This window comes from Manacus vitellinus, unplaced genomic scaffold (genome assembly GCF_001715985.3).
Source record: "Manacus vitellinus isolate BGI_N305 unplaced genomic scaffold, ASM171598v3 scaffold_0_pilon, whole genome shotgun sequence".
Lineage (NCBI taxonomy): Eukaryota > Metazoa > Chordata > Aves > Passeriformes > Pipridae > Manacus > Manacus vitellinus.
This window is the reverse complement of record NW_021938789.1, coordinates 52,436,327-52,464,202: the sequence shown is the minus strand read 5'-3', so window position 1 is coordinate 52,464,202 and position 27,876 is coordinate 52,436,327. Positions and strand designations below refer to the sequence as shown.

At 39.1% G+C, this 27,876-nt stretch overlaps 1 protein-coding gene across 8 annotated transcripts in view; it reads right to left on the bottom strand.

Moving 5' to 3' along the window:
* Positions 1–27,876, bottom strand: part of WDFY3 (WD repeat and FYVE domain containing 3) — a 132,558-nt gene that overhangs the window by 59,518 nt on the left and 45,164 nt on the right. For 6 of the 8 annotated variants that reach the window (XM_018073410.3, XM_018073365.3, XM_018073382.3 and 3 more), the window contains exons 9-19: positions 25,451–25,918; positions 23,909–24,007; positions 20,652–20,845; positions 18,027–18,484; positions 15,930–16,013; positions 10,406–10,583; positions 7,945–8,159; positions 6,268–6,380; positions 4,954–5,185; positions 2,831–2,931; positions 1,643–1,861 (exon numbers count right to left, since the gene is read on the bottom strand). In XM_018073410.3, coding sequence (XP_017928899.1) covers positions 1,643–1,861; positions 2,831–2,931; positions 4,954–5,185; positions 6,268–6,380; positions 7,945–8,159; positions 10,406–10,583; positions 15,930–16,013; positions 18,027–18,484; positions 20,652–20,845; positions 23,909–24,007; positions 25,451–25,918 — 2,361 coding nt within the window. The remainder of the gene's footprint in view (positions 1–1,642; positions 1,862–2,830; positions 2,932–4,953; positions 5,186–6,267; positions 6,381–7,944; positions 8,160–10,405; positions 10,584–15,929; positions 16,014–18,026; positions 18,485–20,651; positions 20,846–23,908; positions 24,008–25,450; positions 25,919–27,876) is intronic. The other 2 variants (XM_018073390.3, XM_018073406.3) reach the window with 1 other exon arrangement.

Genomic DNA, 27,876 nt, shown 5'->3' with positions numbered 1-27,876 from the left:
TTTCATACTGAAGGAAAAGGAACCATTAATCCCCTTAACCACAACAGCTGCCTGAACAGAGAGAACACTCATTTCTTTAGAAATAGCACAAGGAAAATCATAAAAGCAAAGTAGTTGGAACTAACTTTCAGATACAAAAATAATCTCAAGTTCTCTCAGCAAAACATCTTTGAGAATAATTCTTGCTTACCCAGTCCTTAAACCACCTCATCTATTCTTACAACAGACTGCCAGCACTTCCAGTCCCTGTGTTAGTGGGCCTGTCATCTCAGTTCCTCAGGTACTCACCTGCTCAGCACTTGATGGTAAAACCACCAGTTATGATTTAGCCACAACAGGGTAACACTCAAGTAAAGCAAAGTATCCTGGTCCAATTAAAAATCAGTCTTTTAGCTGGACAACTTCAGATCTTTTCTGACAAAGCCTCTTCAAATCCAATCTCTTTCAAGGACTTACAGTAAGGGCTTACAAACTGAAACCGTATGATCTATAGCTCCACTGCAGGCTAAAGCAGTTAATATGAAGATAAACTTGTTTCATTTTCTAAGAATTCAGTCTTCTGAGAAAGAAAAAGCTGCCAGTACCTCTGTAATTTAATAGGTTTAATTCCTCCTTCATACTAGGGGTTTTCAGCTCCCAAGTTTCAGATTTTGAACCTGACTTCTAGTGAGGGAGACTGCTGCCATTAATGATGTGAATGCCTGCTTACAAAATACTCCTTATTTTCTTGGTAACAGTCCACTTAGCTGTTTGTGTTGTTTTGGGTTTTTTTTAATAACAACAGTTGTATAAATTCTTTATTAGTGCCTGCTACTCAAAAGGAAAGAAAAAAAGCAGGAGCAGATTTTTGATAACCACTTGTAACCCAGTGTGTTGGTCTGGTGAAGAGTTAACCCTGAAACACATGCAGAAGGCTGTCCTACTCCTCTCAGTTCCCTCCATAGGCCCAGTGTGTAAACTGGCCTGTCAAAACTGACCACTTTGGGAGGCTCCGATGGAGGACAAGGCAGGAGAGAGGAGATGGCTAATCCTGAAGCCCCTGACTGCACTGACAGTGTTCTCTAGCAGATTTACTGGCATCACCAGCTTCACCTAGATCTTCACTACATCTCTTGTAATTCCACCTTTGGTCACAGATACTGAATGAAGCTACAAACTGTTTCTGAAAACTGATCACAGCATTAAAACATGCAATGAATGATTGACTGCCTTCAAACAGCCCTCCAGTGCTGGGATTATCCAGAAAAAAACCTTCACAACCCATTAGTTTACTATTTCCAAACTTCTTCAACGCAAAGACAGTTGAAATTTGCACCTCGAGACATGATGTCTAAAATGAACACTACAAGATAATTAAAAGGCAAAAACCTTTCAAAACCATAATGTAATGAATATATAGTACTTTGGCAAACTTTTTTCTTTATATACAGACATCTTATTTGGAAATTATAAAGGCTCCCTAATTTCTACATGAATGATCAAATTTTACATTTTTCCATGGTCAAAACCCACTAGGAACTGGTGAAGCTGCAACAAAAGTTACATCAGACAAGATTCTTCTCGACACCAGGTTTAAAATAAACTTGCTATAGCATCCCCAAAATACTGTCAGCATTAGCTGATGACATGACACAACTCTTACCATAATTTTGAAGCAATTCTTCTTTAGTTGAAACAATCAGTGACCGGTCCTTTGCCGAGAGGACAATGGCAAGGCATACGTAATGCTGCTCTGAGGAGTTTGCACGACGCACTACAGTCAGAAGTCTCACAGGATGGTTATTAGGAGGGGTACTAAAATGTTCAATACAAAACCAAGTTGAGTAGCTTAAACCAGACGGTGGTGGGAAAAATCTCTCACCTAAAATCAAAAAAGAAAGCCCATTACACAGTTGCAGTAGGTAGTACTTAGGATATCTACCTGTTTCTTTTTCCGTATCTGACATCAGCTCTGCCTTCTCAAACTTTTCCTTCCTGGACTTCAGTGTTACTTACATTTCTGACTCAAGTTTGCAGGAAAAGCCACATAAAGCTAGCTCAGAGGGGTTTCTTTCAAAACAAAGTAAAGCAAGAATTGCCCACTATTCCTTCCTATTCTAAAAAAAAAAATAAATAAATCAACTCTGAAGCTGCGTTTGTTCAGAGCAACCCAGTTTCAGTTCCCTAGACTAAAAAAGTGGAAAAGGATCAGGCACTCAGAAATGGTTAATATCATGATAAGGTGCTTCTTCCATAGGTGTGACTTGCCGAAGAAGTCTCTGTTGAGGAGTATCTCTCCACCACAAACATCTGACTCTATTTCATCTCTCCTAGGGTGCTCCCACTAATTCTGTCTTACTGCAGTAAACCTTCAACTTAGTTTTTAGACAGCACACCAGGTTCCTGCAGGGTGAATAGCCTATAACAACATGTAAAGCAAACAATTTTGATGAGATTTTTGTGATGATGTGTGCAATTACACCTGTAATCAATGCAGTCAAGAACTCAGCAGAATAAAGTCGCAAGTACGGCATCATAATTAATTCCATGTTTCCTATGCTCTTCACACTACTACCTCAACTTTTTCTTAATGCACCTAGGTTCATTATTCATATGCTTGCCTGATTACAATTTCACCTGCTGAGAGCCTTGTGTTTTAAAGCAATCACAGGTTTGTATTTTATATTGCTTTTTATTGCCCTGGGGGCAAGAACACACGCACAGAAAAAGACACAAGAAGTTCTCGATTATGAGTGCACAGTGTTCAACACCAACTTCACAGCTAACAAAGACATAAGAGAACTAAACATCAGATACAAAACACCGCTGACAGTCATACTTGAGTACTTACCAGTTCCAATTCCACTAACAACTGCACCGTCAACAAGTCCTGTTGTAACAGCATTATTTGTAGGTGCATTGTGGGGAGCCAAACTTGGCAAGAACAGGCAGCTGTTAAACAGAAGACCAGCAACACACCAGAGTTTATGGAAGTCAATATAAGTGGAGTTCAATACAAACAAAATATAGCCTAGGAAAATATATTATAAGCACACAATCACTCTTCATGACTTTATGTATTAATGAAAAATAGAAACGAATTCTCAAGACTGCTCCTTGTGAGCAGCAGAGCCTCTTTGTGAGGTTAAATTATCTCCTGCATGAAGAGCTCTGGCAGTGTATGTTATTGGTGTAAAGGCATAGAGACTGATGCCCATGTGGTTCCATTGTGTAAGATGCTCCTCTGTGGGCAACCATAACTCACTACAGCCTTTGAGTTTTTCTGGACTCTCTAAGAGGTCAGCTAAATATTCAAAAGATCTGGCAATTGCATACTATGGTGTTCTTATTTGATGTATGCTCTCAGAGTAACATATTTCACCAAATTAGCAATGTTTGGTCCTTACAACATCCACTGATGCTGTGGACACAACAGAAACCAATATAAGGAGTCCCTCCCTTAGGTACTAAAAGAGTTTCAGTGATCAACCTATCCGAAATGGAGTGAATGCCCACAGGAGTTCAGCTTATCTATGTGTATAGATAGTCCTACTGGAGGAAAGATGATGGTTCTTCCACTTGTTGAGAGTCATCACTCTGTTGACATTTACACCTGTTTATACTGTAGCTGAGTTGCCTGACAGTGCTAAGAGTTATTTTGCTCTCTCCATAAAGAGTTAACTTGACCACTCATCTCCAAAGTAACAACAATCCAGGATTCTGGTCACCACTATCTTCTTTTGGATTACAGTTGTCATTATATACTTCTTCCTCTCTCTTGAAAATGTTGTTCTCTGGGTGAATTCCCCGTGGTCAATGGTACTACAAGCAAGTTCTCTCTAAGCAGGTAACTTGCAAGGGTCCGCTAACTGTGGATTTCGTGAAACTTCTTGGCACCTAAAAACAAACTAAAAAGTTTTAGATTTTTTTTAAGTGATTACAGCAGCCTTCTTAGGTGACTTGCTGAAATTACAAGAAGTCACAGCTGCATTATGTGAGTTACTTTTGGACTCATTACCAGCACCTACAAATCTCTGGAAGCAATGACAGTGACAATTCATTTTGCAAGCTTATTGTAAGTTGTTCTTAGGTTCCAAGCATTTTCTCTTTTCTTATGAAGGATGTAGAACAGAGCTTATAGTATAGCATTTGTTATAAAAAAACCAAGGTCTGTCCCTGATTATATTGGATATGAAGGCTAGATGTAAAATGGGTGTTGCATTCTTGCTTTGGAAAGCTGAGAAGAGAATGCAGAGCAACAGAGCTCCTAAATATCCAGAGTTTTCTATTCCACTTTTGTAACCAAAAAGACAAAATGTTTTCCTTAAACAGACGCTAAGAATGGTGTAATGTTTTAACCTTCTGAATAGTCAAGTTAAATCATATTACGTGATCCTCATAAAGTGCTTCATTCAGCAAGTGTTTAATTAGAGAGAGAAAAACAGTAAGTGATACTGGGTGCTAAAAGAAAAAAATGAGTTAAGCATGATATTCAGGCTCTGTCTCCAGTTAATACTACTTTTTTCAGTTATTTGAACTCATCATAGCTGCCTTGTCTGCTTCACTTGTATTTCTGATTTGCCCACTTCCACATTTCCAAGTTTTTCAGCAATTTTAGGTGGGTCTCAGAACAACTGGGCCATCCAAATGTCATACGTAAATCCCAGTAATCCTTCAAGGGTACGCATGCATTCCTTTGTTTTAAAAGGAATGTGAAACCCAGAACTGAGAGGGCCCTATCAATGTTTAAATACATACCTACTTCTACTTTCACACATGGCAAGCATTTGCTCTCAAGGCATTAACGAATGAGAATGAATTTATGTGACTTGAAGTATTCCTTTCCCTTCTTTAAAGAATTCATTTGTTCTTTGCTTGCAAACAGCCTATTAAAAGTTACAATTTGAAAACAAAGAAAGTAACACAACATTGCAGTGTTGCCCCATGTTATTTGAGAGCACCGCAGGACCTTACCCGAACCCTTCAAGAGACGTGTCAAACTCGATGAATGCTGGCGTGACCGATGATCCGTGAAGCCTGATATCATGTGGGGTTGTCATGGAGACCAAACACTTCACTCTCGTCAGGGGTACTGTGCTCCCTTCTGCTGGCTTGAGCAGGCTCTTGCTTATCCGGTAGTGGCTGTCTTCGTGCACGCCGAAGACGCTGTCAGAACCCAGACCTTCCATTGAGGTAACCATGCTATCTACAGTAGAAGCCAAGAAACAACACAGCATTGCAAAAGGGAGGCCTTTTCAGACTGTATTCGGACTTTTCAAGTAGTGCTTCCGATGCAAGAGCTGAATTGTCAAACACCATCAACTAGTTCAGCCTCTCAGAAGGTGATGGGTTGGGAACTATTGCTTCCATTATAAAAACGCTCAACCCCAGGCAAAAAGATGAGCATCTTGTGCAATGTAATATGGAAAGCTTGTGGTAAAGCCAAAACACTGAGCCAAGAGGCCATCCCATTTCCTAACATCCGCAAAGGGTCCCTAATGTAGCTAACTAACTAAAGCTCTGGCCAAGGGATAAGGTGAATCTCTTCTTCTCTCCTCTTCTAAAATGTACTGAACACAATGATACAACACAAATTCGGTTAATTAATTTATTTATGTCATTATTTAATGTTTAATCAACACCACCTAGGATACATCCTAGTTCCTTTTCAAGTAATTAAAACATTTCTACTAAGGTATTTTTAACTATGCGTTACAGTGAGCCATACAATGACCCAGCTGACACATAGAAATAAGTATCACATGCTTTGGAAACTTTTCAATAATTTCTTTGTATTATAATTTACCAAGACTCTCCTATACTACATGAACAGCTATTCCCAAGCTCTACACCTCATGGATAACAATAGGAGAGAGTGCAGCTATTTTATCTGACACCTTACTGAACCCACGAGAGATGATACTACACAGATTTACTGTGGGTCTCAGAACATGATGTGCACATGAAAGGATCTGAGAAAAAAATAATGTTAAATAACTACAAATGCAGGATCTACTCTACACTTAAAAGCAAACTATTACCATATTTAACAGTACTGTTCTTAAAATAAGAAATGATAATCATCTTGCTGGATAAACATTAAATAAGAGTACTACATTCTGCTTTTAGAACTTTTCCAATCAAACTGTTCTGATGATTTCACATTCATAGGAAGTTGGGGTGAACTTAGCTTTTATGGATGGTTATCTACAGATTTTACCCAAGTATGCAATTGGGGGATATAAGAGAAGCATTCTTTACACAAATTTTTAGCACTTCAGCACCTACTTCTCATTTCCGGTTCAAAACTCAGTGAGCTGGGTTTGTGCACTCGGTACTGCTTCAACAGCTTTTTGTCCCAGGCTCCGCAATTCAAAGGATTTCCCAAGCGTAAAAATTCCCTAAGAAAGAGAATAAAAAAATTTGCAAATCATTTTGTCTATTTATTTGCCCATAATGGCACCAAATCTAACCCCTTTTTTTTTTTAAAGACAAGAATTACTTGCAATAAACATAACTTTCAAGTAAGAAAATAAACCAATGAATAATTAAAAGAAAGATATTTGATCCATTTGAAACTATTTAATGTTTGAACATACAGTCTAAAAAGTCAACATTATTTTAACTAATCAAACAATTTTGATAAAGTTTCTAATTTCCTTCTCTTCATTCCAAAGGCTTGGCAGGAGGCTGCTGTACCCCACAGGAGAACATCAGGATACTCAATGATGCATGTTCAGCAAGCTGAACTCCTTTGGAGAGGCAGACACAGGCTGAAGTAAGTGACCTCAGCTTTGTTTTATCCCTGTGCCCTGTTTGGTTGGGGGAATGATTTCACAGCTATCAACATCTGCATCTATAGATAACGATATTATCTATATATACAGCTACCTAGGCTATTGGTATCTATGCTTAGAGAAGCCTAAGTCCTGTGATGTGACAAGCAGCAAGTCCACTTGCAGAACCACTTCTGACACAGCTCCATGCCACTGAGGTGAACCGAGCAGCTGTCCTGGTTGCAGGTCAGCCAGCCCGCAATCCACAGGAGATAATACAATTAAGTTCCTTATTACAGCTGAGATCACAGAATCACAGGATGGTTTGGGTTGGAAGGGACCTTTAAAGGTCATCTAGTCTAAGCACTCTGCTGTGGGCTGGGACAGCTTTCGCTTATATTGATTTGCTCAAAGCTCCTTCCAACCTGACCTAGAACAATTCCAATGACAGGGCACTCATAGCTTCTCTGGACAAGCTTTTTCTCACCAACCACACTGTAAAAAATGTCTTTCTTATGTTCAGTCTAAATCCAGCCCTCAGTCCTGGTCCTGTCACTATGGGCCCTGGTACGAAGTCTCTCCCTGTCATTCTTTTAAGCCTTCTTTTCATGTTGAAAGGTCTCAAGAAGGTCTCCCCAGAATCTAACAAGCAATCCAAACTATCATACAGCTGTGTGAGTATTTAACAAATGATTCATAATATGCTCATAAACTTTTCAAGCCTGCTTTTACGCAGAAAGATAAACCTTCTAAAGCTATGCATCCCCAGATACCTTTTGTATCGCATTCCTGCATTTCCTTCACAGACATAAAGTTCTAAATAAAAGTGCTGGCATGAAGTTTTTCTAATCCTCTTCCAGAGGACATAGCCAGGGATAGCATTTTTGATAGCCTCTCAAGATTTGCAGCAAGAAAACAATCATTTAACTTCAGTACAATCTCTGTGAAAAACACCAGATCTCCCTGCTCCATACTTCTCCCTGCTCTCCAAATACCAATGTCTCCAGGGTTACATGCTGATTAACAGAAGCAAGACAGTCTATTTGATGAGAAACAAAATGGGATCTTATGCTGTCAACTACCACATCAGGTCACTTAGGCTCTTTACACTGCGAGCCATTTACAGTGAGCCAGCGACAGCGCGGGCAGGGGGCTCAGTCCACCTGAACTTCCAGGCTATCTTTCTGACCTCAACACCATCGGCTGCAGAGCCTGGGAGGCCAGCCTTTCAAACATCCTTTGGAGTGGTGGATGCAGTGAGTGGTCCTCATCTGCCAGAGCAGCGCTGCATCTCTGCAGGAGTCGTGCATGGAGCCCGGCTTCACACATGACTTGCTGGTTTCTCTCCGTGTGCACCAGAGATTGCAGGATGTTTGCCACTGCCAGCTGGAGATCCAGCGCATGCTGAAAAAAACAAGAACAGCACGAAACTTCAGAAGGGCAAATTGAAAAGGAAAATAAAATAAAAGCCTTATGCATAATAATGAAAAGGAAAACTACCATTAGCAATAACTACACAAAATGACCTCTATGTGCACGCATGTGTGCGTTTTGGGGGGGTGTGTGCATGTCTGTGTGAAGAAACACTCTTTACAAAAAAGAGTAGGAAGTTTTATGAGGGATTATCACAACTACTGTCAAGAAAAACAATTCATCTCTACTTCTCGGCAGAAAAGAGAATCAATTTGGAAGTTCTTAGTGCTTGGAGAGAACCTAGGACTTTCATTTTTGTGACCTAGTAACTTAATATGGAAACATATAATCACTTAGGTTGGAAAAGACCAACACTGCCATGTCCACCACTAAACCATGTTCCCAATGCCACATCTACACATCTTTTAAATACCTTTTAAATACCTGGGCAGCCTGTTCCAGTGTTTGACAACCCTTTTGGTGAACACATTTTTTCTAATATCCAACCAAAACCTTCCCTGGCACAACTTGTGGCCATTTACTCATGTTATGATTTGTTTGACTTGTTGAGACTGATCCCCACCTGGCTACAACCTCCTTTCAAGTAGTTGTACAGAGTGATGAAGTCTCCCCTGAGCCTCCTTTTCTCCAGGCTAAACAACAACAGCTCCCTCAGCCTCTTCTCATAAGACTTTTGCCCCAGACCCTTCCCCAGCTTTGCTGCCCTTCTCTGGACACGCTCCAGGACCGTGCTGTCCTTCTGGTAGTGAGGGGTCCAAACCAAACAGAGAATTTGGGGTGTGGCCTCACCAATGGCAAGTACAGGGGGACGATCACTTCCCTAGTCCCACTGGCCACACTATTCCTGATCCAGGCCAGGATGCCATTGGCCTTCTTGGACACCTGGGTACACTGATGGCTCATGTTCAGCTGCTGTCAACCAGCACCCCAGGTTCTTTTCCACAGACACTCTTCCAGCGACTCTTCCCCCAGTCTTTAGCATCGTATGGGGCTGTTGTGACCCAAGGGCAGGACCAGGCATTTGGCCTCATTGAACCTCAAACCTTTAGCCTCAGCCCATTGATCCAGCCTGTCCAGATCCCTCTGCAAAGCCTTCCTACCCTTCAGCAGATCAACACTCCCACCCAACTTGGTGTCACCCACAAACTGACCAAGGGTTCATCCCCTTACACAGATCATCAATAAAGATACTAAACAGAACTGGCCCCAGTCCTGAGCCCTGGGGAACACCACTGGTGACCAGCACCCAAGTGGATGTAACTCCATTCACCATCATCCAGCCGGTTTTTAACCCAGCGAAGAATACACCTGCCCAAGCCATGAGCAGCCAGTTTCTTCAGGAGAATGCTGTGGGAAACTATGTCAAAAGCTGAGTCCACACAAACAATATCCACTGCCTTTCCCTCATCAACTAAGTGGGTTGCCTTGTCATAGGAGAGACCAGGTTAGCTGGGCTTGATTCCATGACTGTTCAGTACATGCTGTGTCTTGGCACACATGATGATCTGCTCCACAACCTTACCCAGCACTGAGGTCAGACTGACTGACCTGTGGTTCACCAGATCCTCTTTCCAGCCAGTCTTGTAGATGGGCATTACATTTCACTAATTTCCACTCAACTGGAACCTCCTCAACTAGCCAGGACTGCTGATAAATGATGGAAAGTGGCTTAGTGAGCCCTTCTACCAGCTCTATCAGTACCCTTGGGAAGGTCCCATCAGCCCCACAGACTTGTGTGTGTGTCTAAGTGGGGTACCAGGTTGCTCACCACTTCCACTTTGATTGCACGGGCTTCATTTTGCTACCTGCCATCATCATAATCTCTACAAAATGTAAGATATATGCAAACAGCACATATGCCCCAAGCTATAATGCTCAATCCTGCATCCTCCTCATACTATGCAGTAACACTTGATACATCGGAGAAAACATGAATTAATCCCAGTGTTTGGAAACATATCTGATGGTCACTTCAGACCTTTCTTTAAATTTACATTGCTGCCAGGAGTTTGAAGCAGATAAACAAAACAAAGCCTGTGAAATAAAACAATTCCTATCAGGCCTCTATGTCACCAGTCATTCAACTCAAACGGTCTGTGAAATATTAGTTTTTCAGCACAAAACGAGAGGACATGATCAGCTTTTCTATTTCCCACAGCCATCCTTTTTCCCCGGTCACTCTCAAAGCTTGAAGACCACAGAATTTTTTTCCCTACCTCTGGGTGTGTAGCTGATCCAACAGAGGCCAGAAGATCCAGCATTGCAAGCATAGCACCAGGGTGAATAATGACCGCATCAGAGCTTTGTATGGACGTGGCTCCTGTTTGGAGTTTCATATCAGCTATGTTTTTCTGAGGGCAAACAGGAGGTGTTGAAACAGAATGATATGCGTGCCTGCAGGACAGAAAACATCCCATGGTTACAACACCCATCTATTACAAGCTCTGCATTTTTCAAACAGCTGTAAAATTGTACTGGCCTATAGACTTTACTTCCCTGTCCTTTCTCTTCACTCAGACAGACCAAGTGTGTTCCTCTTCTCAAACCTGTAGGGCATGTTTCCCTAAAGACAGCCTGGTAGAATTTCAATTTCTCAACTGTTCTTGAACTCAGAAGCCTCTTCCCCAGGTGCTACATAGTTTGACAAACTTAAGAGGTTGTTTTTATTGCCTCCCTCTTTTTATTCTAGTTGCAGTGGCAGCACAAAAAAATTGCAGCGTGCAACCTACCACTGCTCCTGTTCTGGGGGGTGAATTCAGCTTTGAATATGTTTCTCTCCATTTGTTTTTCATTAACAACTGATTATAAAACTCTCTATCACAAAATTCTCAACAATCTCCAATCAGCTCTGGGAACAGAAAGTTGGTCTCTGTGCATACTCGTGCCAGCAATCCGTATGCTCTCAGTCTTTCCATGACTGCTACGGCAATTTAGTTTTACATTAAGGTGCTTTAGTCTGATCCAGGCAAAAGAGGCCTTGACACACTGACTTAGAAGCAATGACTTGTCCTGAGAACTGTAGACATGTTCCCCACTGAAACTCTTGGAGGCATCAGCTTGATGCCATTCTTCTTTCAGCATGAGGTTCAATCCACAAACAGCACGAGCAGCTTACTGAGCCTGTGCTTTCAAGATTGTACTTCAGAAGCAGAAGAGAAATCGAAAGGCTCATGCCCACCACAAAAAACAAACAAAAAAACAAATGAAAAAACCCTACACCAACACTCCCCCCCCCAAAAAATCACAACAAAAAAAACCACAAACCAGAAAAACCTCAACCTGAACCACTCGTATTCTCACAGTATTTATCATAAACACTTATTTGTAAGATGAAATAGAACAAACTGTGTGTAACAATTTTTCTTGAAGATCACATATTGCCTTCTGTTTTACAAGAAGTGGATCCAGCCAAAAAGAGTCTCTTTTTACCAAATCAGTTGAAAGAGGCATTTCCTCTCTTCATTTCTCAGTGACAGAGATTTATCTAAACCCTAACACAAGTAACGCTTGGAGACTTGCTGTGCCTCACCCATTAAGACACTTCCAAGGAGGCAATCTTTTCTCCTGGGAAAAAGAGGACATAGATTGGAGATAAGGAATGCTGCAAGTGCAATTCTATCCTAAACACACATACACAGTCCACCCACTCAGCAAGAAATATATATGTGGGGGAAGGCTGAGACAATGGATTATTTAGCCTAAGACAGGGCTCTAGGAAGTACTGTGTGCTGGCTGGAAAACAGGTTCAATAAAAAATGTTCCAGTAAAAGGGTTCCTACCAAAAAGCTTGGCACCTGAACAATCTAAGAGAACTGTTCAAAATAGAGTTTTTTTACAAAAAATTAAATTACTGATGCTTTACTCATTCAGCTAATGCTTACAGCAATCATGAAATAGTATGGCAATTCTCTTGAAACCAACTACTAAGAAAACTATCTGCCCAAATGAACTTTTCTAGTGTTTTTTATAAACCTTTAGCCATTAATTTCCTAAACTTCTCTATCAGATCCATTGATTGAAACATCTGGTAGGTAAGGAGGACTTGTCTCTTTTAAAGTTAAATTGCATTAAGAGTAGCATAACAACTGATAATACTATCACAGAGACATGTTATCTCAAGTCTTTTCTCTTGTCTTAATGCAGAGATTGAAATGCAATTGTTTCTTATACATTCTAACAGCACTGGTCTTCATCTGAAGGAGTAAACTGTTCCCTCTTTCCAATGTCACCCTGAGCATCTCAATGCAAGTTTTACAGATGCAGTTTAAAAAGTAAATATCCATTTACATTTAAAAACGCTCTTCAGTCTAGTGAAATTCCATTCTCCAGCACATTCTTGAAGACAAAGCTTCTGTCTACTTTTAAGCACAAATTTTACTTCTTAGCATGTTGATTTGCACTATCACACTCAACTCATTAGGTACATTAGGTTATAACACAGTAGTAATGGGGGGAGCGTAATAAAAACCCGAGCCATTGCTCAGTGTGATTCACAAACACAAATGTGATCCTAGTTTCCAACTGCCTGGACTGCAACACTACACAACTGAAAAGGAAATACATTCAAAACTAGGCTTTCTGTTATGTCCTTAATGCATATATTACTGTAGTTTTCCATATAATTTTAAAATATCTTCTGTATTTAGTTTTTCCACATAAGGAATACTTGTATCAATACAGTGGGGGGAAAAAACCCCACCAGTTCATAAAGATATCTCTAGGCAGGAAAGAAAAAACAGATACTACAAAATCCTGCCAAATATTAACTGCATGTTTTAGGTCTATGGGCCAGTGAGGAACCTGAAATAAATTAATTTAGCCATGCTCCTACATTCTTCATATGACCCCTTTAGGGAAGAAGAAAAGAAGCAGACAATGGAAAAAGAGAGTGTACTGAAGGTGACATACAGATCCATCTAATGTAACAAAGAATATAACTGAAGAAAACTTGAAACTTTAGTTATAAAATTAATTACAACTCTTGATAAGAATTACAACAGCATTTTCATCAGGAAAGAAATAAGTAAAATTTACTGTAGATAAACCTCTGCATATGATTTGCCAAGAGTAATCAGCATCCAAATCTTCTAAAAATAACATCTAAAAGTCTTGCAAGGTCAAAGTTAAATTCTATTCTCTACTTCATCCTGTCAGGTCCAAAGTATCCTCTCCAAAAAAAAAAAATTATGAGAATGTCCTGTCAAGATAAGTTTATTTCTGCCAAAATTTACAGCAATCAAACAACTGAAAAAGTTGTAGTTCTTGATTAAAATTATACAGGTGTGGAAGAATAATGCATTTCATGTAATAGGGCTGACAGCCATATACTGCCATCCCAATGCCTGTGCTGCAGGAGTCCTACATGCTCTGCTTCTATAAAGGATAACACTTGGAGGGCACCAGTTCATAGGGAAATAGAGCTTTCAGAAGTGGAAGACATATCTGAGAGAGAGTACTACCATATCAGTGCAAACAGAACTGTTCTAAACTGTGTGCAGAACCAGAACTGTACTATTTTTATTTATAAGAATTATTTGTGTGCACAGTGTCTGCTTGCTCATTTAGCCAAACACCACAGAGTTCTCCCTCAGGCATCTATCTTACAAGTCAAAAGGGAGAAAACCAGGCCACAACAGCAAGGGAGATCCCAGGGATGCAAAGTAAAGGAGACAGAAAACAGTAAGAGAAGAGCAAACACTTCTCTCCGAAGAGTCAACTCTGAGAGAATCTGACCGTGTCTGACATTTAGAAGGAGGAAAAAATAACACTGGACTACAAACCCCAAGCTGCTTATTTTTGAAAGTAGAAAGATCCCAGTTACTGGCACTGAATTCACTAGGAATGACAAACACGATGCTGAACAACTGTGAGAAAGCAGACAGCTCTTCAAATAGAACAGCTTTTTGGAAACTCTAGTCCTATTTTTTTACTTGAAAAAATGCTTTTGCAGAAACTATTTGAAAAGTCACCCAGGTCAGCATGATCATTTCTGTCCAGTTTTGCTTTGAGTCTTACACAATTTGTTATAACCCAAAGGCCTTTTTGGTTTGTGAAAATCCCTGTCGAAGGCACTCTTTACCCCAGCAAGTACCTAGATTACTATACTGGTGCTTACCTGAATTGCTCAAGGCACCCCACAGAGATAATGACTTTTTAAATTGCCCAATCTTTGCCTCGGGTTTTCAAATAACTGCTTTCATTTTCAGTACTACAAAAAACCAGGGAAGCCTCACATATCTATTCACATATAGCTATATTTATTTTTAATTATCAGGTTGTGTCAACAACCCATCTGGCACTCTTTATTCACTACACACTGGAATCAGCTCCTGTTTGGAAGGCATTGTATGTGTTCTGCTGCAAGCCTTTGCATATCCATGTGTTTGAGTAATTCAGTGAACCTGAGCAGCCATACCTGTTACACCTGGGAGAACAGCAAAATGTAGTACAGGAAAGGGCAATCTGTACAACTAGAGGTTAGTATCAGGGCTGAAGCTGTAAAGAGCTCCCTAAGAAATGCTGTTTTCTTTCAAGCTTCTTCAGAGTAAATGAGAGGGAAAGGAGGTTGGCAGCTAAGGGGTTTTTTTCTCTGTAAACTACAGCGTTTGTTCCTAAATGTGCTAGAAAAAAAAGAAAGTGACAGTCTAAGAGGTTCTGGATTACTGTGAAGGTGGCCTTGTCCAAGCCACTCCCTCTAGAATACCCAGGTACGACTTGGGTAACAACACTCAGCAAGACAAAAAAAGGGTTTTCTTTACTAACCTGCTTGAGTATCAACATTTCTTTCAAAGCAGTTTCTAAAAGCATCTTTGGATGCTTCCCTTTGCAAAATACTTTACATTCCAAACATGAAACTTGATGGTTTATTTTAAGCAGTACACCAAGTGAAAATTGCTGTATTTTCCACACATGGCACGTGCACCTCAGATAACCCTGAGTCTTTCAAATGTCTTCTTAGCTTTCAAAAGCAAATCTCTGCCTAACTTACATCTTCAGATGGCAGAGGGCTGCTCCCTTCCCTAGGGACTCTGGGAAAAATCTTTTCATCATTTGAACAAGCCCGTAAGTAACACTGTTGTTCAAACAGTAACCTTTATTTTAAAAAAAATAAAAATCTACCAGACACATTAAGATGCGTAAGAAAAGACAGTAGTTTGGGAGTTGAAGTGGGTACTAGGATTTCTCAATTGTGCCATTTGTGCTTTCTTTCCAAACCTTTTAATTTAGCATGTCTCTACATCATTTGGTAGTCAAGTACTGACAGGTTCATTCTTTTCTTTTTATTCTGTGCAATTACTAACAAATAAGCACCTTAACAAGACGTTCACTTCCCTACTTAAAATATCTCTTCTTGAAAAATTAGTTGAGAAAAATAAATCCTGCTGTATTCATTGATCTACAAGCTTAGTCTGATTGTCTCTAAACTGCTCATGAGAGTATCATGTATACTGCCCTTAGATAATTTCTTATACTAGGTCTTACTTGGTTTTGAATCATGAATCTAACTTTCAGTGCTTTGGGAGTCTGGAGACACCTCTACTCTCATCCATCAACATCACTGCCTAAGACTGGCTGTGAAACATGCCCTGACATTTATGCAGTAAACACACAAGTGAAAATGCACACCTCAGAAAAAAACTGCAACTTGAGAGAACTGCCCCTCCCCACCACCAAACTAAGAAACACAACAGTGAGAGAGAAATCAGAAGCGAGATCAACTTCTCTTTGAAGGGTTGGTACCTTTTTCTGGACAAAGCTGGCGTACCCCAAGGAGAGGGGAGAGAAGTCTCATTTGTCAGGCAAGGAGGGATCTGTTCTGCACGACTACAGACAAAACAGACAGGGGTAGGACAGAGAGGTTAGAGAAGAAACCAGAGGCCATACATACATAAGCTTGTTAGTTTTACAAAAGCGCCAGTAAAATCTTCACTAGGATCCATTCTTCAGAAACAACACGGATGACGCAGGACGCTATGGAATGACAGCATCAGGTAAACATCCAGACATGCAAAGCGTGTATGTACTGCTCTTGCAGAATGACTCTGCAGTGCTTGTTCACCGCTCTGAAGAGATCTACTGACACCAGTAAAGCAGAACATCTTCCAGCGTTAAACAGCAGAAGTCCAGAGGAGAAAGTAAAGCCTCAGTAAATTAGGTATAACCAATAAGGTAGGAAATAAAGTCAATGTAAACTTTACAATGAATGACGATCAGGAAATTTAAAAAAGAAGGAAGAATGCGTCACTGAAAAGAACAGCCAAAAAACCCAAAAAGGAACTTACATAGGTATCTTAAGCAACATCACCATGGGATTTAACTTACCCCACTGTTTCCTCATTCTCTACTGTTAGCCAGTGTCATAACTTCTACAGGATGTGTAACACATTCTTAATACAAATTTTCCTCCCTCTATCTGAATGCTTCAATAATACTTTAAAATGAGATCAAATACATCGATTTCTGGAGTTAGCTCTTAGTTTTGTTTTGGGTGGGGGGAAGAAGACTGTTGTGGTTTTTTATATTTCATTTTTTTTAAAGAAGAGAAAAGCATTAAGATTTGCTGCTTTGGTGGCAAAATGTTCATAACAAAAGCATCAAGTCTGTACTTTACCAGTCACCGAGTTTTAACTGGCAGCTCTGTTAATGTATCAACATACACAGCCATACCTTCAACACTTGGAAAATCAGACCCTGTATTTGACTAACTAGACAGTCCATCTGATTAAAACAGAAGCTTCAAGGGTCCCAGATACAAAGCTTAGGTCTGCATTTTACTATTTTGTACCTTAAATTAAGGTACAAATTATGATAAATTAAGGACAAAAACCACTTTAAGACAAGCCAAACTTCAATATATACTTCACCAAGTTTTGCTGTCATTTTGAATCAACTTTAAGACACACATTTGTGTTTTAAAAAAAAGTAATTTACAGACTAGAACTTTAAAGAACATGCAAATCCATCTAAAACAAGATGTCAGTCTTGATGTGTTAGCAACGAGAAAAGGAGGTTCAAGGGAGACATTACTGCTCTCTACAACTACCTGAGTGATGATTGTAGCAGGGAGAGTGTTCATCTCTTCTTCCAAATAACAAGCATTATGGCAAGAGGAACTGGCCTCAAGCTGAACCAGGGGAGGTTAAGATCGGATATCTGAAAAAATTTCTTCACCAAAAGGTTTATCAAGCATTGGAATGGGCTGCCCAGGGAAATGGTTGGGTCATCATCCCTGGAGGTTTTTAAAAGACCTGCAGATGTGGCACTTAGTGACATGGTTTAGTGGTGCACTTGTTAGTGCTAGCTTTCTAGTTAGGTTGGATTTTTAGACAGTTTTCCAATCTAAATGATTCTATGATTCTGAACTAATCACAATGTTATCAAATCACTTACAGTTCTGTATCAAAGGAAACATGAAGTTCAGACGTGACATTGAACAACCAATTTTCCATTTCACTTAATAAAAGCATAAAAATTTTGTAGTTCTGTACGATAACGCAACCTGCCAGCCTATCAACCAACAGGCTGCTTCACAGCACCAAATATAACCATAACCTTGTACCCCTATCTTAACTGATACCATGACAAAAACATTCAACACCAGAGAGAATGCTGCATACCCTGGAGAACACCAGCAAGCTAAGTCATTATTTGGTCAGATGTTGCCATCTTATAATCCCCTCACTGGAGTGAAATAACAAAGAAATAGATTAAAATGGAAATACAAAAGCTTGCAGTGAAGAAAGAAAAATTATTCTGGGGAACACTGGTAGGGGGGCAGGTAGGATGAGAAGATAAAAAAAAGCAAGGGGAAAAAAAAAAAAGAAGCAAAGTTCATACCTGTCAAAAGAATCTGTTGCTACCTTGTAGAGGTAAATAAAAAGTTTGCTGCAGTGTCTGAGAGTAGGTGAAACAGAATCCAGGGATATTAGGTCATCGTCCAAAAGTCTTTGAAATAGTTGTGTATTTGAAGGGAAGACATTCAAGGGACTTATTTTTCTCAAGTCTGAGAAGCAGCCAAGTAATCGAACAGCATCTGCCAGTTTCTCATACTGGATCTCTGTTTTGAAGAAGTGAGAGTTGGCTGGCTCATAGCGCATTGCTGCAGTCAGTGTGCAGAACACAGTGTGAAGCAGTTCAAACACTTGATTCTGGTTTACTTTTTCCCAGCCATTCTTAGGAGGCGAGCACAAAGATCTCTCCATAGCAACGAGTAAAGATGTGACATACACAAATCCACCAACTTTCCTAAAAACTGTTCTTGTGCGGTGACTTTCTCTCAGCACCAAGAGTAGGGCCTATGGACAAAACAAACAATCAAAACAGGGAAACAACAACAACAAGGCAGCAGCATTACAAACAGCTTGGAAAAAGGTAGGAACATTTTTGTTCACAAAGTGCTGTTGTGCTAGCAAAATCCTCATGTCATTTGTCAGAACTGGGTAATGCCTGAAGTCTCCACAGATCAACTTTGTACTGCAGGAGTCCTCATACTCAAAAGCTTACAAAATAAAAAGAGAAAGAGCTGAGGGGAAAGTAGAGCATTGCCTCTAATTTAGAAATAAGAAATTAAGGAGAAAGAAACCTGTCAGGAGAAAAGACTTGACCAAGCCTAGAAGGGAACCCAAAATTTTCAGGTAATTCTCTTAGTGATAAAGTGGAGAATATAGTATTGAAAAGGAATCTTCTGTGCCATCACACTTCACAAACAATTTCAAACAAGAGCGGGCAAATGACTGCTTGCAGCAATGAGGAATCTAAACCTTGAAGCATCCTAAAACAAGTCACCCAGAAATCTACAATGCAGAAGCACCTGGCAGCTACGAAGCCAGAACAGCACTCAAACATAACAATTCAGTTAGTGAATTCAGGCAGCAAAAAATTAGCCAAAAAAGTTTTAGCTTTCCTCTATAACTCTCTGAATTGAGCGAGACTTCATTCTAAGAGTTGCTGTCTAAAAATAAGCTTGAGTGAGAAACAAAAGTGGATAAAACCTTACTTGCTGAACAAATAAATACAAAGGCACAGCATTAACAGCAGAAACTACATTAACCTGGGTACTAGAGGATAATATGCATTTATCTGTGAAATCTGGGAGTGGAAAAGCCCCTCCACACAACCAAAACCAAACAAAAACACCATCATGGGAAGTTTGACCCACATGTGAATATGGAATACAGAAGAAAAAATCTCCTATAGGAAGTATTGTAAACAACAGAAAAATGTTACTGAAACACCAAAATAACCTAGTGGGGAGTCTTCCATGACCAAAAGTTTACTTCTTCAGAATTGTGCTGCTATTTTTTTTTAAGCACTGAGAAGATGGGTATTGAAATAGGTAGACTGTCATTCCTTTGAAGGTAGGATCACATCTCCTGACAAACCTGAACAAACAGTAAGAGACATATCACTACACTGTTCTGGACTGTCAGTTCCATAACCAAAACTTCTGAAAACAGCACTGATGGAAGACAAGTACAACAGATCACATGAAAGACAGAAATCCTGATTTTCTATGTTAAATTCTTTGGGGAACTGCAATATCCTTTCTCTCCCCTTAAGTATTGCAAGTAACACATGTTCAAAAATGACTGACAGACAAAACACTGCAAATGAATAACTTTATTACTAGCTTTCCTTTCTGTCTTTTGAAATAATATGAAGCTGCTCATATGCCAGAGAAATAGTAAAGCTCCTTTGAACAGAGACAAACCTAGATGTCTCTGAGCTCTCTCCAGTAAGAGTCATTTACTTATGAGTACTTGCCTCACCTTTTCTACCCTAAAATAAATGGTATTATGCCAATTTACAAAAATAACATGAGTTACTCTGAGAAGAAATTCTGGGTCTAGATTAACAGACAAAAATCCTAATACACTAGGAAACAGATAAAAGTTTTCTCACTTCTTCCACTCACAGCCTTACTTCCCTCCCTTTTCACTATTTTCCTTAAGCATGCAAGTTTTTTGGCTTTATCTTCTACTATGATCAACATAACTTACATTTATATTAATTATTTCAGTATTCATAACCAAAAAATTGGTAAAATAAAATAAGCTTGCTACAGGAAAATGCAAGCCAGCACTGAAAATAAGCTTATGTGTAACATGCTTGCTTTTTTCTCCCCACACATTCTCATTATTTTTAACTGAACAATACCCCACCAGGAAAGATTATCATAACTGTAGAACCTCATTTCCTATCCACTAAGACTGATGCCAGTAATGATGTCAAAAACATACTCACTCACTAGCCTTTACCTCTGATTCTGAAATCTACCATGGACAGATGGAAGAAAATAAAAATCACGGATCAAATGTACACATTTCAGCTCAAGAGATGATCTACATTCAGTAGCTAAACACCATCCACGCAGTCCAACTCAATTCAATCCCCTTTTCAGTGTTTTCCTTTCTGAAACATCATCTTAGGAGCAAGAATCACGAACAACAATAGTTCCCTTACCCTTAAGATGTCCGTTTTCAGCTGCAGTTCCGTAGGTGGAGCCGAGTGCATCAGTCCCAACAAGGTGCCCATATCATCCTCTCCACTTGGTGACAACACCAGCTGCTGGATGATCATCAGGGCATGCTGGCGGCACTGCGGATACTTCACTATGTTGTGGACACATCTCGCGCCACCAAACTCCCTGAAAATACCTAATCGGAAAGAGGGGTGAGGATAAGGAGTGTGAAAAATACGATCAGTAACAAATAATGACAACAAAACAACGCAGAAGGTGTTTATTTTCGTTTCTAGAAACTGTATGGCAGAGTTTTAGCCTTAGGGATTTAGTAACTTACTGCTGTCTTTCCTCTCTTGCCACAAATAAAAATACAACTTAATACCTTCTAGCAATATTTTTCATTAGAGGTGTTGAGTACAAGGATGGAAGTCAGTTCTAAGGATTTCCTCAATAATCCTGTTTCTCCAACAGTAGTTACTCTTTTCATGCTAGAGTTCAAAGAGTCTCAGGATGAAATAAAAAAATATACTAAGTCCTCCATCTTTTGTGAAGACTATACACTGTTTTGGTTAAGGGTAACGTTTATATTACATTTAGCAATGAATTAAATGTAATATGAACTAAAAATATAACTGTTTCTGGACAAGATGACCAAAGTAGGAGCATTGGTTGAGAAATGGTTCTGTCTATCCACAAGAGTTGTAGGATTCTGCAGAATCCTGTCTTCCTGTGGCAAGACTCACCTCTGTAGAGATTAAGCTTAAGTCAAATAATGATTTTCAAGCTTAATGGCTACTCAGAACAACACATGTGCAATATTAACCAAAAATTATATGAAAATTGATTCTGAAATCATCATAAAACCCGAAGTGGAATATATATGATATATAATGTGTGTTTAGTACACTGTCAGCACCCAGAGCACTGCCCTATGTTAATTACTGAAAATGAAAACAGAGTAGGAAAATGGATCAATGCTGCATTACTGCATCAAAAAGGATCATTTTCATTGTGACCATAAATCAAAGGGTTGTTTAAATGACCAAGTTCAGGATTAACAAGTAAGACAATGTTTATTCCCCTTAATGTACATAAACATTAATCCCACTATGCATTTCCAATTTCCTGCCTCTTGCTTTCTCTGGTGTCCTTTGGATGAGATACGGACTTAGTGTGAAAGGAGAGGCCTCAGACCCTGAGACATGTAAGCTGGTTCCATCCCCTCACATGCAAAGTGCATCTCTTCAGTGGTCAGGTCTCTTATTTTCAGAGAGACTGAAGTAACATTTTACACCCCTCCCACTCTTGGCATTGGTTCTCATCTATCCAAGGAACCTATGTGAGTCTGGACACTCAAAGTTCCGTTGAAATTTGGTTAGCAGTTATGAAACATTCAGGAAACTTTATCAGAGACAGCAGTTTAGCAACAGGAACTAAGCTTTGAATACGGTATGAATCACTACAAGGTTGCACAATGCCTACTTATGCCTCTGTGATGACCTGTAACCTCTGCTGGCCTTTGGCTACAATGGCACTGAGTCCACATCCCAGTCACGCTGTACAGACATTGGAAAATGGTTTCTCAACCACCTTTTGCCCAATTTCTCCATATATATAAGCCCCCACATGTCCCTTCATGCCACTTCTTTCTGATTCATTTCTAATTCTGCCTTTTCTTACATGGTAAAACCATGTACTGGCATATTGGCAAAACCAAAGATGAGTGATAAGTACAATTCACCTGTGACCAATACCAATTCCTCTCTAAAACCTGCTTATTTCAGCCTATTAATTCACTACTGTTTATCACAGAACAGAATCCTCTAGTAAATCAAAATGATGGGGTTTTTTTCCTTTCTCTTGACAGGAGGAGTAGCTTGGGGGACAAAAGGGAAGTGGCAAAGGAGACACACAACAGCTTCAGCAAAGCTTCTGGCAGCGTCATCCACAGCTTTCTCACAAGGAACCCAACCAAATGGTCTATGTGCAATCCTGACAGACTGAATGTAAAACCAATGCAAACACCTACACAGAGCAATCTCTGCTTCATGGCAATGCCCTTCGGCTTGACTAAGGGCATGCAACTGGGGTTTATCTCAAGTGCCATGAATAATGCCTTTCCTGATGGAATGATGAATTTGCTTATCAAAAACATGGACAAAGCCAAGCTGGCAGATGTTATAAATGCTCAGTGGGCAGAATTCAAAAGTCATCTTTGGAAGTGGTTTGAAACCATAAGCTGAAATGCAACACATCAAGTGCAAGAGTTAAATGACACAGACACCACTGGAGATTGTTCCAACACTGAGCCTAAATTTAAACAAAAAAATTTCCCAGGCAAAAGTAGAAAAGAAACAAGTTACAAGCTTTAAGTCATTAGCCCATAAACTGATATTTAAACAGTGAGCTATCAACCAAGCTGGAAAATTGTCAAGATTTCTTTCTTAAACATTTATCAAAGACTGTAGCTTCTCCTACTTATATGAACAAAAACAGAAGTAAGAAAACACCAGTCAAAGTTGAAAAAGAGGAAAAAAACCTGCTGAAATAAAGATGTTTCATGGCCTCCAAGGTCAGAAACTCCCTGGTTCCTCAGGGTGGAGTCTGTCCCCTCCCACTTGCTCATTTTCTTTGTCTAACAGAACAAGTAGTTTAAAAACATTTGTCATCCTTATTTAATCTGCTATTTCAATCTCTCAGAGACGGTTTTTACCAGTATGAGGTGCACATAGTGTCTACTTCAAAATCACTAAGTCTTGGCTAATGAAGCATAATATAAAACTGCCTGATTTAGAAGAGGACAATCATAACAGAGTCCTATTTATATATATTGACTGGGAACAAGCCTTTAAGAATCAAAAAAACAACTTTAACTAAAGATGCAAGCATTGCTAATCACATTTAAGAAGATGTGACACTGAACACTGAACTACATTCCTAATTACAAGCTAATTTTTTTGATACACAAACTGTGTTAAAAGCACTACTACAGATTATTATAGTACTGTTGGAAAGTGATGGGGTGTGGTGGTTGCCTTCAAGTAAACAACAGCAAAAAACCACAAGTTAAAACACTATTTTGTGCACCTTTATTTCCTGCACTCTGAATTATGCTGTCTATTCCCTTTACTGGAAAAACGTGGCAAGAGCGAGTGTATATTTCAGTGTTTGATTACTTGTCTGAAGATAGAAAGTCAAGACATGGTTTTCTGTGTTACTCTTTTATACATATTTTGGCAGCAATCTCTCTACTTACCTGCATTTGTGTTTGACCCTTGTAGTAGTACTGTCAAGGTCTCCATAACCAATAAAGCCAGCTGCTTTTGGTCCTCAAATGAACTGTTTCTTGAATCCACTAAAAAATAATTTCAGAAGCTGAAGTCATAGTAAATATCACACTAGAATGCCTCTTGATACTTTCCACCAACACTTTTATTTTCTTTGCTTCCCCAGAGAGAAGGCAGCCCAACCATTTTCGAAAGCAAATTAAGATTCAGTCTACACATGGGAAAAGCACTGGGAAAGCTTAGCTTAGCTATGAATCATTTGAAAAGTTAATTTATAAAGACGAGAATTTAAATGGAAACTTGTGAGCACTGCGAGCTCAGCAGTCTGACACTACAGCTGTAGGTGTAGTTTCACATCCTCGGCTATTGTTTGTCGAAGCCACAAAATCAAACCACAGTTGAAGACTTAACAGGATCTGCTCTTGTTCAGTATTCAGTACTTCAAAGGAGAAATTCCACACAAAACTACACTCACATAATTACAGCAAATATGCTTATGACTCAACGGGTGTAACAGACCAACCAACATCACACATGGCAGGTCACACACAGCATCACACTCCCGAAAAAAGTGGGTGTTTCATTTTTTTTTAATTATTCTAATAAAAGGAAAGCCACAAGACAAGGGCATGTGTGCCCAGGTAGCACCCTAATCATATGACAACTTTGTCCATTTATTCACAAGAACATGAGAATTGATGTGTTTTTCAACAGAGCTGCTGGTAAAAAAAAAGCCTTCTAACTCTAATCTGCAGCTACCACTCAGTGAGGATTCACACAACTAAACTCAGGTAAAACACCCAACAGCTATGGTTAAAAAGTAAGTGACACTGATTAACACTAACTTGACTGCAGTTTGAACAAAGAATGCAAAAAAACCAAACCAAAACAAACCCACAAAAATTCTGTGTGTGTGCATGTAGGTTCCTATGGCTCTTGGCAGTGTCTGCTTTGCAGGCCTGGCAGCTATGCAGCTTATCTCTGTGATGTTCAATTCTGGAGATAACTAATTTTCATATTTTTTTTTAATGCTTAGAAAAATGTAGACCCAATTTATAAAAGTCTGCAAACTTCAATAAAAACTCCTATTAAGAGCTTAAATTTGAGCTCTCTAGTATTTTTTCAAAGCTGGGGCTAGACATACACAAGGAAACCCACAAGTACCTTTTGTTAGGAAGAATATGGATGTTATGCATTGCTCCTTTACTTTTTTCATGTTAAGTAACAGATATTAAACCAACACATCACAAAAACATTTAAAAAGGAAAATACTAACTCCTACTATTTTGTATTCATACAGCATTTTTCATTAAAGGTTGCCTCGAGCCTCTCTGAGGACATTAAGAGAGAAGCAATTCCAATGAGCTTTTAAGATGGCACAGCAGCCCCCAGCATGATTCAGCCCTTGAGGCACACGTTCAGACTCTCCTGTTCCTCCTCTTAAGTGCTAGATTCCACTATTCCAAATCAAGAAAAGACACGTATTAGAAAAATACGAGTGGACACGCTACCTTGATCATTCAGTGCCTGAGTGGGATCTTTCAAAAGGGCTGCATATTTATGAAGAAGATTTACCATCACCTCCAGAAGTCCCACTTCCCTGAAGACATCCTTAAAGATGTAGTCATGACGGGTGAACTTCAGGAGTGTCTTCATGGCAATGATGCTACACTGAAAAGAAGTGCTGGATTTTAAAAGGATGCTCACACTGATCAGTTCTTTACAGGGTATGTAATTCAAGCTGAAGACAACCAATTCCAGCATCTCAAAGTATTTGGTCTGCACTTCTGGAAGTCTAGGAATTTTCTCTGCAAACTGAGACAATGTGTGCTGCGATTCCAAAATGAAGTAGTTGGCATTGTCCGCCATATAAATATTCGTGATGGCATCAAGGATGATTTGTGCTAGATAGTTGGTTTTTGCTCTCAAAAATGCATTCTGGAGGACAGAAAATGCTTGAATATTCCTCACACTATGACCTAAATCAGGAAACAAAGTGGGATGGGAGGAAAAAGGAAAAACAAAGTTCTTAATCATCATAAACAATGAGTACGCTTATTAATAATGATTCATGCATTTTAACAAGTGGGAATTAAATAACAATATATTTCATGTATAAAAAGAAGCCTCTACACAACCACTTACATTGCAAATCCTACAATCTCCTGTTCATTACAATGGCATCTTCAGCTTTGAAAGTGTTTACTTAAGCAGCTAAACCAAAGACAATTTCTTTAAAATAGCTAAATAGGCTGATTTAGTACTAAAATGTACAACGGGATAAGTTCTAGAGACAAAACAAAGCCTGCCTGTCATCTACCCAGGAGAACACATTAAAGCAACAGTAAAATGTTCTGTATTCCATAAGGCAGAACACAACTCTGGCAGGCTAAGTTTAGAACAACAGCCACCTACATCCCCTCACTCAGTAGAGCAATAAGCAGTGACAAGTCCTTGTCAGTTGGTATCAAAGCCAGGCCACCAAATTCTCTGCTCGATTTCTCCTTTTGGCAACTGCCAGTGTAGAGAAACTCCACAGGGCAGCATAAGGCCAGCTTGTACAAATTTCTTCTTATAAGTACCTGCAAGCTGATTAAAATCTCACTTATTCAGCCAAAGAATGCTTCATTTATGAGTGCTCCCTGTGGTTCCCAGAACTTTCTATGGGCAGATATTACTCTTAGTCTACTAAAAATGCCTCAAAGACAGCTTTTTTAACTTCTGTAGGAACAGTACAAGTCACAGTTGGCAAATCCCACGATACGGAAAACAACTAGTGGTAAAAAATAATTTTAACAAAATAGACAATCAAGAGTGAGACTTTAAAGACATTCTAAACAAAGCATTTAGGATGTTTTAACAATAAAATCTTATTTTCAAGCAAGGTCTACACAAACTGATAACCTGATTTAAAAATCCTTTCATAAACAAAGAATTCTGATTTATTACATATTCTCTGTGGAACACTACTCTCTTAATTGTTTATAAACTAAGCTGTCCAATTTAACAATAAATTCAATTATGTTCATGCCTAGCCTCACCACTTCCCATGCTAGTATTTCTCCAGAAGACAACAGGAAACTCTCTTGAAAATGAACATGGAACAATTTCACATACTGGAAGAATATTAGTTACATTATAAGTCACAGTCAGTTGTTTCTAAAAGGACTTTTTAACATGCTTTCCTTACTACAAAAAAATGTCAAAAAGGAGGACTTAGAGCTTATTAAATGTGACAGGAACATAGAATATAAATAGTTATATCTGACACTAATTTAGTATCAACAGTTGTTCCAGGCAATCAGGAAGATTATTAAATTAACTTTGATTATTATAAGGACCCCTGAAGAAATGACATTTTAACCAGCTCTTCAGAATTCAAGAACTAACATGATTTAAACAGCAGCAATTAAAAAAAATGAGTATGGTCTTTATAAAAAGACAACTTCCACCTATAATGAAAAGTAGGTGAAAGGAACTGAGAGATGTCAAGACAAATACCGCAAAATTAAAAAACTTTTGCAAATTGCAACAGGTCATGGTTCTCTTATGCTACTGTACCAGAAAAACTGATTAGTCTAAACAAAAATTAATATTATTACCAAAACATGGAGAAATTAAACTGTGAGTGTATCACCACCTTTCTCTATTTAGTGCAAAAGAAAAACAAATCCCATGAACAATGAACTCTCTCAATAGCAGAGAAAGGAAGTCATTGTTCAAGGAACATGAGAAACAGTGAAAATAAATCCATTAGCCCATAAATCTATAAATGCAATCCTATCACAAATTTGTTTCTTTTATCAGTGGTATTAGTAAATCTCATAAAAAGTTCAAGTAACAAACTAGCTCCACAATGACTATTAAGTTCCAAACTCCTTAGTTACATACAAGACTTAACTGAATTTTAAGTTTATGCAGAGGACATGAAACATAA